The sequence below is a fragment of the Lygodium microphyllum genome, chromosome 5, assembly GCF_053477565.2.
Source record: "Lygodium microphyllum isolate KBCC chromosome 5, Lygodium_microphyllum_v1.1.10, whole genome shotgun sequence".
NCBI lineage: Eukaryota > Viridiplantae > Streptophyta > Polypodiopsida > Schizaeales > Lygodiaceae > Lygodium > Lygodium microphyllum.
In genome coordinates this window covers 69631223-69644197 of record NC_141139.1, presented here as the reverse complement: position 1 = coordinate 69644197, position 12975 = coordinate 69631223, and the positions used below count along the sequence as shown (strand labels likewise).

The 12975-nt window shown below is 43.1% G+C and overlaps 1 protein-coding gene across 1 annotated transcript in view; it reads left to right on the top strand.

The window, feature by feature from the left end:
* Positions 1-821: 821 nt before the first annotated feature.
* LOC148035945 (uncharacterized) overlaps positions 822-12975 on the top strand; it is a 40682-nt gene continuing 28528 nt past the window's right edge. Inside the window, exon 1 of the mRNA XM_087677925.1 lies at positions 822-2288. Within this exon, the coding sequence (XP_087534051.1) occupies positions 865-2288 (1424 nt within the window). The 5' untranslated portion in view covers positions 822-864. The remainder of the gene's footprint in view (positions 2289-12975) is intronic.

Genomic DNA, 12975 nt, shown 5'->3' with positions numbered 1-12975 from the left:
TCCTTAGGCTTGTCATCATTGACCTTGTAAGAAATACTTCTATGTAAATTTCCCTTTCTTAACTAGACCCTCCTTGAAACACTTTTCTTTATGATTAGTTCTCCTCTCTTTTTGCACTCTTGAGCAAGCTTCTTTGGGCACAATTGTGCAAAACGACCATACTCCATACAATAGAATGCATCCAAAAACAAAGCAAAGTGAACATCACATATCACCTCCACACCTTTGCTACTTATGATCTCAATGACCTTCGAAGGCTTCATTCTAATCCCATAGAATACATGCCTAATAATCACCCCTTGGATTAGTAAGAAGAGAAGAAACGTATAATAACTTTACTTGCCAAAGACCGACCATTAGCTTCAAACATTACATGTAGATCGGGTATGAATCCCACACATGGCACTTAGATCACTAATACTTTACTTGGTGGAAAAACACACCGTGGAAGAACTAAACAAAGTTTCATTTATGACTCAAAGAGCGAGATAAAGTCTAGTCTTTCTCGTCATTTATCCCACTAGCACTTGGCATAATCCATGACCAATAAACTTATAATCCCGACCTGGTTTTAACAAAAACTAGGCCCTCCGCGCCTAGAGCACGATTTTTGCAGGGGAGGGGGGCGGGTGCTGGACGCGTGGCACCCACCCCTGCCTTCTCTTTCTTTTTTCTGGGGGAGGTGTGGGGGGCTGCCACGTGGCATCCGCCCCCCACCTCTCCTTAACTAATATTTAATTTAATTTTAGTTTTAATTTTAATTTTAACAAAATATTAAAGATTTTTGAGAGTTTTTTGTACATTGCCTCTTCTTTCGTTCCCTCGCTTTGTTCATGCGAGTCCATGCTTCGCCTGTGAAGAAGCATGGAGCTCAGACCAAGGAAAGGGCGCGAGGCGCCTCCGTCCACGCCTTCCGTTTCCTCTACTGCACGCAAGAAGCCACCCCGGCCGCACACCTCAACCAAAGCCAGCATTTCTAGGAGCCGTGCCCCGGCACTTTCTGATGAAGATGGTAACAAACAGGATCCTGTTGCTACCCCTGTACAAGCGCCTCAATCTCAGCCGCTCAGCACCGCTCGAAAGGCCGCAACAGATGTTGCAAAACGAAGAACCAAAACCTCGACCACCGTCTTGGCAGTCCATCCAGTAGATGATACCATGGTATCAGAAAATGATCCCTCCGAGGTGGTCAATGGACCTTGCTCTGAGGGAAAGGGCAAAAGACTACCTTCCAGCAGGAAGATGTCTAAGAAAAAGGACCAGTCCATAAGACAGCTCTTTGAGGAGTACCAGAATGCTCGGGTTGACAAGGAAGACACAGACGCTGGCATGCTTGAGCTCCATCAAAGCATGGAGCTCACGAGCACAGTGACTTTGGTTGGTGATCCATTCCGTGAAGGTTCACTTGATAGACCGTTGATCGAACCAAAAAGTGGCATGGGGCCATTGACTGTGGGGCAATCACATATATCAGGTTCAGTTCAGTCTGCTGTAGACGAATTTAGGGGTGCAGATGAAGATGAGACCATGGCGATGGATGAAAGACAACCTTCAGAAATCCCAAGAGCAGGCAGCAGTCCACAACTGAAAACCTTTCATGAAGGAAGTTCAGGGAAAAAGAAGACCCGATCAGGGCAGATGGTGAAACAGAATTCACATAAGAATGCTAAGGATAAAACTACTGACAAACAAAGGGCTAGTGTTGGCTTTGAGCAAACTGTTGGAAGTGCCAAAAAAGGGGGTTATTTTTGCACAGATATAACCAGTGAACAATTTTTAAATGGCAAAGAGGCATGTGATTCTGAAGAGCAAATGGAAAGGCCAAGGGAAATGCCAAAGAAGGCTGTGACTTTTTCAGCCAAGCAACAAGAAACGACTTCATCTTATGATGCAGAAGTTGAGGAGGTCTCAGTTTGTATGATTGATGCAGAAGAAGGAAAAGGGTATTCACAAGGAGAGAGAGAGGTGCCATGGAAACAAGAAGACACTGAGGATGGCCATGGGGATGACGTTGGTAAAGATGAAGAGGGCAAAAACAATGAAGATGACAGTGAGAGTGAGAGTGATGATTTAGGTGATGATGTTAATGCTGTCCATGCTGCTGATGGCACTGGCAAAAACAACAAAGCTAGCAAAAATGATGATGATGATGATGATGATAATGACGACAATGACAAAGATGATTTTGATGTCGATGAGGATGATGATGCTTGTGATGTTGAAGAAGAGATGGCCAAGGCTCTCGTCAAATGCATGAAGGTGCAATTACAGCAGAGTGCTGAGAAAAGGTATATCAATTTTTTTTTAATTGGGGCTGTTTTGACCAGCTCAATAGGGTAATTGTCAGTTTCTTCTTCTTGAAATGCAATATTGTAAATGTGAAACATCGATTCTGGTCAACTGAACAATGATTATAGAAGGAATTTATCCATATTAAGTATTCTTTATGGTGAACATAGTTAATTCTCTCCCCAATGTGGTCATAAGACAATCATTTGCATATGGGACCATGATCTATGCTTAGTTTACTGAGTTTGTAAATCTGGATGCTGAACCACAAGAGATTGTAAACGGTGCAAGGTTAATATTCTGTAGATTTGAATGCTTGCCGGCAATGGTATACTTGCAAGAATGCTAGACTAATTGTTGTTTTTTGGGATTCACATAGAAATAACGACTTTGATTGTGCTAGGATAAATGACCTTTTTGGGTACCTTGCTTGCTATTGTGGTGCAAACATTTTAAGGCCCATTAGTATGAGAGGCTAATGCATTTTGATGGTTTGGAGATTAGACTTGAGAGTTACATGCACTTAATTTCATACCAAGAACAATAGGCTAGATTGTACGAAGTAAATATAGCTGATAAGTGTAAGACACAAGTGCCTTGAATGCATAGCTTAGAAAAAAATAAGAGAACCCAAAGGTGGAAATGATCTTGTGATCTTGTATTACAATAGAGTATGGATGTATACTATGTATATGTTGTTAGCAACGTTTTCGTGTTGCACCCTAGGCTTGTGTTTTAGTGATATATAATAGACTCCTGCAGTTTCTATCCTTGGAGCAACAAACCATGCTGGATTCAGGGATCCTTCCATTGGATTTCATTCTAGAGGAGCCCAAAAGATTTGCTAGAATTGCATTTATTACATTATTTATGTTTGTCTTTATGGTAGATTACACAGTGTATTTTGAGCCGAATAGTTGGCAAGAGGCTCTAAAGGATCCCCAATGGTGAGAGGCTATGGAAAAGGAGCTTGAGAGCATTGATTGGAATGGAACCTGGACTTTGATGGATCATTCAAGCCACAAGAAGGTTATTGGGACTAGGTAAAGTTTTTAAACTAAGAAGAAAGTTGATGGAACTTTAGACCAATCCACGACTTGCCTTGTGGTACAAGGGTTTCGGTAGAAACAATGAATTGAATATGAAGAAACCTTTGTGTTGACTAAAATCACTTTAGAGAGGTTGAATTGTAAAAATTACACGGCGTAGTGAATAGAATTTGAGCAAGAGATAGAGAAAGAGAGTACACATCAGATAAGAGGAGAACAAAAAATTTCTTTTAACTCTAAACAAGTTGATACAAAGATGGTTCTGTCCACCCATGTACTTTCAACGTGAAGCTTAGATAGCGATCTAGACAGAAGATAGGTGAAGAGCTTAAGGCTAGCTGGAATAACTCTGATTGGGTGAAAGTATCAATCATGAAAGTTGTGAAGGGGCTTACCTTTTATAGCCTGTGAAGGGGGTCATAATGGATGACCTTCCATATGCATGTGTGTCTGTTGACTTTCCATGTACACCTCCATTAGTTTGGCCAAGGAATATTCTAGGAATATTCCCTAACCCTACCCCTAGTCAAGGCTACTTTCACAACCCTCGAATCCAAAATAGAAGTCCTTGATAACTTCCTTGCTCCGCAACTCGATGCGGTGTGCCTCGAGTTGCTACCAACTTTAACTACTTTGTCTAACCCAAAGGCTAGCTCGCAATGGTCACCTTTTGGCCATCTGGTCACATAGACCTCATCTGACATACAAGTCAGGATCCACCAATGTCCAGGCTCACACATGGCTTCTCCTCATAATGGGGGCCTTACAACTTTGAGCACCATGGATCATTGGTGGCACTGTACGAGGGTAGGGCATTAAGCATATCTAACACTTCCTCTCAATGTCCATCCGTAGGTGAACTAACCCCTTGGCCCAATGCCCAAGTCTCTGAAGATGAACTTGAAGGAGATCCTTGGGGAGTGATTTGGTGAAGATATTTGCTCCATTCTCCTCTGTTGGACAGTAGACCAGGCTCCACTATCCCTGTTGAGCTAAAAATGCATTAGCTTCACTTAAATAGCTCCAAAACATGCTTAATTAATGAAGTAACCTTGTTTATTTAAAAGAAATGCGTTCCTAGAGAATGTCGCCCATAAGCACAAACCCACTTGGGAGGGCCCAAACTTTCTATAAATAAGTATGTTGCCCTCCATTCAGTGATAGATCTCGTTTTTACAGGTTTCAGGTGTTTTCAGCTTGCTGCCCACACCCCTTTCGCAGAGGACATCGCAGTCTCAGCTGTTCCTTGTTGTCATCTACAGTGTGGCGCTTGTTGCCAGCCTTCCACCCACAGTTTGCAGTTGTTTATAGTAGAGCGGCTGTTGCTAATTACTCTCCAGCTGCCGCTTGCTGCGTTTGCTGTTTTTTCTCTCATACAGCTTGCGCTTTTAGTATTTCTCCTCGCTTGCATTTGCTGTTTTCTCTCTTGCAGCCTGCGTTTTTAGTCTTTCTCTCTCCTGCACTGCCGTCTGCATGGCATCCAGCTTTCCTTGGCTGCGTTTGTTGGTGTTCGATATCCAAAGGCTGCCTTGCTGCAATTTGGGATTTGTTCGGAGTACGACACACTCTCTAGCTCATTACCCTTGCCTTGATCCTTGAGATACAGGAGTTCGAGGTTCAGTATTCATTCACTACGTAGTGTGTTTGCTGCACGAGCATTGTATATTGAGCAATCATATTACTTCATTTATTTTTTGTGTTCATTGTCTCTGAGTTACCCTAACCCTGACTGTGTCCTTTTATCAGTTTGTGCTTTGTCGTACGGTTTCTGTTTGTGTTTCTGTATTAGGGTATTTCTTTACATGGTATTAGAGTAAGGTTCTCTGAGAGAAACCTAGGCCTTGATCTGAAAGCTCTTTGCAGAAGCAAGAACAACAGTAGGTTCAGATGACTTCGAACACAACACCACCAGTTCAGTCTCCAGAAACATCTATGCTGAGAACCGAGCGAGAGTGGGCAGATCAACTTACTCCACAAAGTTTCGACATGGTGGAAGACACTTGTGATCACAAGGAAGAAACAAAGTTATGTAAGCTGTCCGATGAAGAATATCACATGATCATGGCTTACAGACAAAAGAAGATTGAGGAGGTCGACTGAAGGATTTTCCTTCAAGAAAAGCTACTCAATGAAGGTATACATGATTTTCTCTCTTCAGATTTTACGCGTAAGTCTGATGATGTTGCAGGGACGTCGAGACCTCCATCAGGGATTGGCTCTCTTGTTGGAGAAAGAGATCCGGAGTATATTCCATTCTTTCGTCCTCTTCCGTCTACTCTGGTGCAAGGTACTTTAGATTCATCTTTTGTTCCTTTTTCTTTTACTTTTGTTTTTTTTTCTTTTACTTCTTTTGCTTTGCAATATACTGGTAGAGATCACGAGGAAGAAAGAGTACAATTTGTTGACTACGGAAAAGATTCTCTTGAGGACCAATTCTTGTATGTTAATACATATCGCGGGGATCATAAGAAAAAGCTAGGTACTTCTTCTTCTACCCTTCTTTCTTTTCAGTTTACTTCTCAAAATCAGAATGAATTTAGTGTTCCTATTTCTTCATTACATGGTGCATCTTCATTATCATCTTTTCATTTTCAATCATTAAATGGAAAAAATGAACAAAATGCATCTTTACCTTTCACTCCACAAATTCAAAACCCACCCATCCCACCATCTTCTTCCACTGCTTCTCCACTTCCATTCACACCATTCACATTCCCATTTTAGACACCTCATATTGTACCGCACATCACATCGGGAGGTGATGGAAACATAGGTACATCTTTTAGGACCTCATCTTTGCCTCAGCCAGGTGGTGTTCCATCTTATTCTCACATACTTTCGGGATCATTGCAGGCTTGAGTATCCCTCCTAGTCTCTCTCGAGTGTGGATCAATGGTACCACAGTTTGCCTCCATGGCCTTACCTAATGGACCTTCTGGTCATCCTACTGTGCCCCAACCGAACTTTGGATAGGGCTTGTGTGTCCTAATGCCTCCACCTCCACTGAACCTTATGGAAACATTTATGTCCCAGTGCCTCCGCCTCAATCGGCACTCATTGGACATTCATAGCTCATTCCTGCCTACCCATCTCTTCCCCCTCCTTATTAGACCCCTTCACCACCATCACCACCATCACCACCATCTTATTCCACTTTCACAACACCTCATGATTCTACCTTATCTTTAGCCAAGCATGTATTCATTGATAAGACTCGTTTCGACGGGTTAAACTTTACCACTTGATCAAACTTGATGAGACATGTCCTTGACTCACAGAACCTATGGGATCTTGTGCAAGGGTTGGAACCCCAACCCGATCTCGCACTTGTTTCATACAATGTCGTCCGCTCATGGAAGGCTAGGAATGCCTTTGCTATTGTCGATCTGATGCATGGTTTATTGCCTAAGTTTCATTCTCAGCTTCGGCATTTTGACTTAGCATTAGAGCGATGGGTGCACTTGACTGACCACTATGTGGCTTGAGATAGAACTTGTTGTATTAATCTTGACCATGAGCTTGAAAATTTCAAAATCTCTAATCGGATGACTTGAAAGTTAAGTTGACTGAGTATCAGCGTCTTCTTGCCGAATTCTCCACTACGGGGACTCCCAAGTCCTTTGACGATTAAGTCACATTGTTTCTAAATAAACTCCCCAAGAAATACTTCAATTTTGTGGAAGGTATAGTTTCAAAGCTAGGGCAAACAAAATCAAACTTTCAATCAAAATAAAAAACAAAATCAATTCGGGGAATCATAAGAAAACTCTCAGTCACAACTCAAACCAGGGTGGCAAAATATACCTAAAAATAATAGGTATTGTCAACATTGTTAAAAGGCTGGCCATTTTGACGATGAGTGTTGATCAAAGCCAAAAGTTAAGCACCAAAACCTATATCTTAGACTCGAGCCCCTCAATCGGGTAACCCTAGCAGGGGAGGTAGGGTGATGGCAAGGGGCAGTTCAAAGCTCAGACTCACATTGCCACCGGTTAGCCATCTTAGTCGACAACGTTCTCAACTCTAGAGGGCTTGTTTGACTAGTTTGCAACGGCCCATATTGTCTCCGTAGAGACATCATAGGCGAGTCTTGTCCATATCTGTGAGTTGCCTCTTGATGAGGTTTCTGTTGAGGCCCAACTTGTCATAGCCGAGCACTTTAGCTCGTGTTTGGATTGTGGACAGTGGGGCTACACATTACATGACTCCTATAGAGGATATTTGAAACCAGCCTTCCTTCCGTGGATGGGTGGTAAATCCCATTTTACAACTTAATTACAACAGCAAACAATTAATGCAAATATGAAAATACAAATTTACCTACTGATCTTGGACAATGCACACTTGATTGGCCCCAAAATTGGCGCCCCTTTTGGGATTTCTTTAGCTTTATTGAAGAAAAAGTTGATTTACAATGGGATTCTCCTGATCCCCTTTGCAATCCAAACTCCCCTTGCTGTCCAAAGTGACCAGTAATTCTTCAATCTGATTTGCCCCTTGATTCGGGCACTTAATTGGCCTTCATCCACTTCATAGACAATAGAAATGCCCCAAATTCAATGGCTGGCTAGTCCTCCACTTGAATTTAGCTGAAATTCACCTTCAGCCCTAAAAATCCAAGTCTTGGAGCTTCTAATTTTTGGCACGCTTCTCGAGGCTATTGCTAAATCCTAATTTCTATTGTAAATTAGGGTTTACAGCAAAGAAATTTGCAATTTCTTAGCCTTCAAGGGTCCAAATACTGAGATCTTCAGAGCAAGGCTGTGAAATGGCTGGGAGATGAGAGAGAAAGCTGTAGAGAGAGAAAATTCAGAGTTTTGTCGCGAAGAATGACTGAAAATCAGTCAAATGCAACTGCTGCCTTGCCACAACAGCATGTAGATGCAAAGAATTGAAGAAAATCAGTCATTTACTGCTGTTGCCCTGTCTCAACAGCCTGTAGATGCTGTCACCTGCTGTTGATTGGTCTTCTCATGCCCCTGCTTGCCTTAGAAGGTCCTCCAACAGCTGCAAATCAGACCAACAACCTCTTCTACCTCTCTCTTGCAGGCTGAATATACTCAAAATGCCTCTCTCCAGCCTCTAAAGACGTTTTTCAATCTTGCATGGGCATTTTTGACAAGTGGCAGCCTTCCCAAATGGTTTTTCCAACATTATTCATAATTAAATATTAATTTTCAGTCTTTAAATATTGAAAATTAATCTAATAATTATTTTGGTGTCCTGAAAAATAATCTGACTGGCCAATAATTAAATTAGCTAGGCAACTTTCATTCCCGAGTGTCTTTGTGCCATCTTTGACCATCAGATTGGCGTTAGGTATCATTAAATGCCACTTTCCTAGTGTCACCAACTAACACTTATGGCCAAATGAATGACCTAGGCTAGCAACTAGTACCAGATACCACCAAGTACTTGTGCGGCATACCTTATAGTAACTTTTGCCTTTGACATCCTGTGATTTCCTCAGGTCCCGAGCTTGTAAATTTACTCTAACTTTGTTAGCATTTTAGTCATCCCTTGGATAGGTTGTGTAAGGGTTTTTGCACAGTTAGGGTTTGGTACAACAGACAAATTACAGAGCCACATCAGCAGTAGATAGAGTACAGTGCCACATCAGCAGCCAGCCACATCAGCAGAATGCGCAGGTGCCACGTGGCAGCTTGCAGTGCAATAAGACAGTTTTTTTGGCATTATTTTATTGCAGTCGGCTGCGCATTTAATGCAACTGACTTGTTTATTTTATCCCTTTTATTTTGCTTTATATAGTAGTTCTCCAGCACATTGTTGGCTCATTATTCAGTGATTTCAGATTCTGATCTTGAGATCTGTTGGGTGAGACAGACCGTGCTCGGGTTGACAGAGATCGAGGTCATCAAGTCGGAGACATACGCAGATATTTCCTCTGTCCCCTTGTGTATTTCTGCACTCTTATACAGCATACTACACCGCAGATTTTTTGCGTTTACACTCCTTTTCTCTCTCTCTCTCTCTTCTCTCTGTGTTCACTCTGGGTCTTTGTCCTACTCTTCCGTGTCGTTGCACTTTGACATGGTATCAGAGCGGTGAAGATGGACTGACTGAGGGCTGAACCTATCTAAAGAGGAGATTTCAGCGCAACACAAGGCTGCGTTTCCAGGTTTCGAGGGCGAGCGGGAGGGCTATGCATCAGATCAAGGCTGAAACGAGCGCGGGCGTGCGGAAAAGGAGTCTAATCGGTGAATTTGTTGCAGGTTATTGCTGTTCGAAGGGGAGGAAGGCTGCATTTGAGGCCTTCCATTGCAGATTTTACCTTTTCATCGCCTCTGACGGGTAAAGAAGGTTTGGGTAGTGGAGGAATCAGTCCTAGAAGGCTGCGTTTTCACAGTCAGAGGGGATCATGAATAACAGGTCGAGAGACCAAGATAACTTTACATCAGGTATTTGAGATGACAGATTTGGGGCTTTTTCATTTTTTCTTGGGTCACGAGATTTATCAGTCTCAGAGGTGTATTTTCATCTCTCAGCAGAGGTACATTCAGGAGCTCTTGGTGACTTTTGAGATGGAGACTTGTCGGCCTATTACTAGTCCTATGTATCCGAATTGGAAGGCCACTTCACACTGTGATTCTTGTGCGATGGATACTTCACGCTACCGTCAGTTGATTGGATCCTTGATTTGGCTTCTCAACACTCGTGTTGATCTTTGTTTTACTGTGGGTCTTTTGGCAGGGTTCATGACGGAACTCAAACAGGTGCATTGGCAGGCTACCTTGAGGATTCTTCGGTATTTGAGGGGGACCTCTGACTTAGGGATTTCTTATCCCGCAAGTACAGATGCTTCAGATTGGTTCTTGCAGGTTGGAGTGACTCGGATTGGGCTGGCGATGTGGACCACCGACGGTCTGCTACAGGCTATTGTTTTATCTTGGGTACAGGTGTTATCTCTTGGAGTAGCAAGAAGTAGCCCACGGTAGCCCTTTCTTCTACTGAGGGGGAGTATCGGGCCGCTTCTTCCACCACATGTGAGGTTGTGTGGCTTTGGAGATTGTTGGAGGAGCTTGGCTGCCCCCAGATTCGTTCTACTCTTCTGCAGTGCGACAATGAGAGTTGCATTGCCTTGGTACGGAATCCAATATTCCATGCTCGGACAAAGCACATTGAGATCTAGTATCACTTCATTTGGGAGAAGCTTCTGGATGGGACCATTGATGTGGAGTATTGCAAGACGGAGGATAATCTTGCAGATTTGTTTACGAAGGCGCTTCCCCAAGCTCTTCTTCGGCAGCATTCTAGATCCCTTAGCCTGATGCCTCGTCCAGGATTTGAGAGGGGGTGTTAGCATTTGAGTCATCCCCTGGACAGGCTGTGTTAGGGTTTCTGCACAGTTAGGGTTTGGTATAGCAGACAGATTACAAAGCCACGTCAGCAGCAGACAGGGTACAGTGCCACGTCAGCAGTCAGCCACGTCAGCAGACTGCACATGTCACGGGGACGTGAAATTTTGAGATGCTTTAATCTTGCTAGTAACATTTGATTAAGTTATTAATCAAATGTGCAAGGTTGTTTAGCACATGTGATGCACGTGGTAGTTATTTCATGGGAACAGGCCAAGGACCCCGAGAATGCAGTGGGTGTTAAAGGCAAAAGTTGTGTTAAGTTATGTCAATTGGGTTTTGGTGGTCAGTTGGTGCCAGGTTGGACCCTAGGACAATTGTTTGGCCATTAAGTGTCAGTGGTGACACTAGGGACTAGCATTAATTAATTAATTAATTAATGCTAGTCTAAGGGTCAAGAGAGGTTGGGAACCACTCCAAGTTGCAAATGGCCTAGCCAATTTCATTACATATAGGCATGTTTAATTTTAGGCAGGGTCAAAAGGGTTGAAATTAATTTTCAGAATTAATTAATTCTGAAAAAATAATTTAATGGCTGAAAATGCATTAGGAAGGCTGCCGCTTGGCAAAACCTTCCCATGCAACTAGGGAGAAGGCTGTTGGAGGGTGGTGGAAGCTGAATTGGAGGTATTCTGAGCTTGGTGGAGGGAGAGGAGGTGATCAGATTTGGCTCTGAGAGGTGACGATGACTGATTGCGTGCCACGATAGGACAGGGGGCAGCAGGTTTTCTCTTTTGCCTCAAGAGAGGCGGCGGTAGAAAAGGAGGGCTCTAGAGCTGAGTTGAAGTTTTACCCTCCTTTTGAAGCTGTTGGTGCCATCAGAGTTACGAATCAAAAGATACATTTCAGCTGATTTTCTCTCTCTCTACAGCATTCTCTCATCTCCTCCAGTCTATTGTCAAGCATTCTCAGTAATTCTCAGCCATTGGTAGCAGAGTACAGCCAAATTTGGTGGACATCAGAGAGTTTACTGCTGTAAACCCAAAATTACATTAGTAATTAGGGTTTAGCAGTCACCTTGGGACCTGTGCCATTAGTCAAATGCATTGTACACTGAAATCAGCACCGGAAATTCGTGGAATCGTGAGGATTTCAGATGCTAGCCCATCTATTGTGAATTTGGGGCAGCATTTGACAAGTTGGGGTTCCATTAGAGAAAGTCCTGGGTGAAAATCAAGGGGCAATTTGCCCGAATGATTTGCTGATTATTGGAACAGCAAGGGGCTTTTGAATCAGCCAAGGAGATCGTGAAATCTCGGCTTGTAATTTATCCATTAGCAATTGAAATTAAAGAAATACCGAAAGGGGCGCCAGTTTTGGGGCCAACAAGGTGTGCACTGTCCAAGTTTATGAAGGTAAAGTGAGCATTTCAGTTTATGTTCATTTGCTGATTGCTGTAATTAAGTGCTTAATGGGGTTAAACCACCCTATCTGAGAAGATAGGCTGGTTTCATGGTTCCATTGCTGGGATAATCACTCAATCTCTTGATTTGGTGAGCCCGAGGCACCTGATTGCAAGCCAAAGCTTTGTGCTAGTGCTGATTTTTGTGCTCAGCTGAGAAATTACAGCAACATGTCGTCATACAGTGAGATGGAATCAAGTAGTGATGATGCCTCTCAGTATGGACATTCTCATGGGAATGAAGTTCCATTGCTGGGATAATCACTCAATCTCTTGATTTGGTGAGCCCGAGGCACGTGATTGCAAGCCAAAGCTTTGTGCTAGTGCTGATTTTTGTGCTCAGCTGAGAAATTACAGCAACATGTCTTCATACAGTGAGATGGAATCAAGCAGTGATGATGCCTCTCAGTATGGACATTCTCATGGGAATGAAGGAAATGCAATGCCTAATCTTGGACAAGGCTCTCATGATGGACAACAAGCTGAAAATGTTGCTGTTGGGCAAGATACAGGGCCTTCAAGCCGTCATGAGGTAGATGACCAGCAAAGTGAAGAGGAATTTGATGATCAGTTCAAGAATCGGATGAGGATAGCAGCAAATCTCTTTACTGAATTGGCAAAGGATCTTCAGTTCACCCGATTTTTGAATGCTCTGAAGAAGGACAACAAGGGCAAGGAGAAGAAGTTAACTTCTACACCTTCGGGACAGCAAGGTGCACCGAAGGTAGTGCCAAATCCTTCACTTGAAGCTCCTAAAGAGGCCAATGAAGCTAAACAGTTGGTACCTATGGGTCAAGGAATGCAAATGCAAGGCCATTATGGAAGTGCCAATCCAATGGATTTTGGACAGCCGGGCATG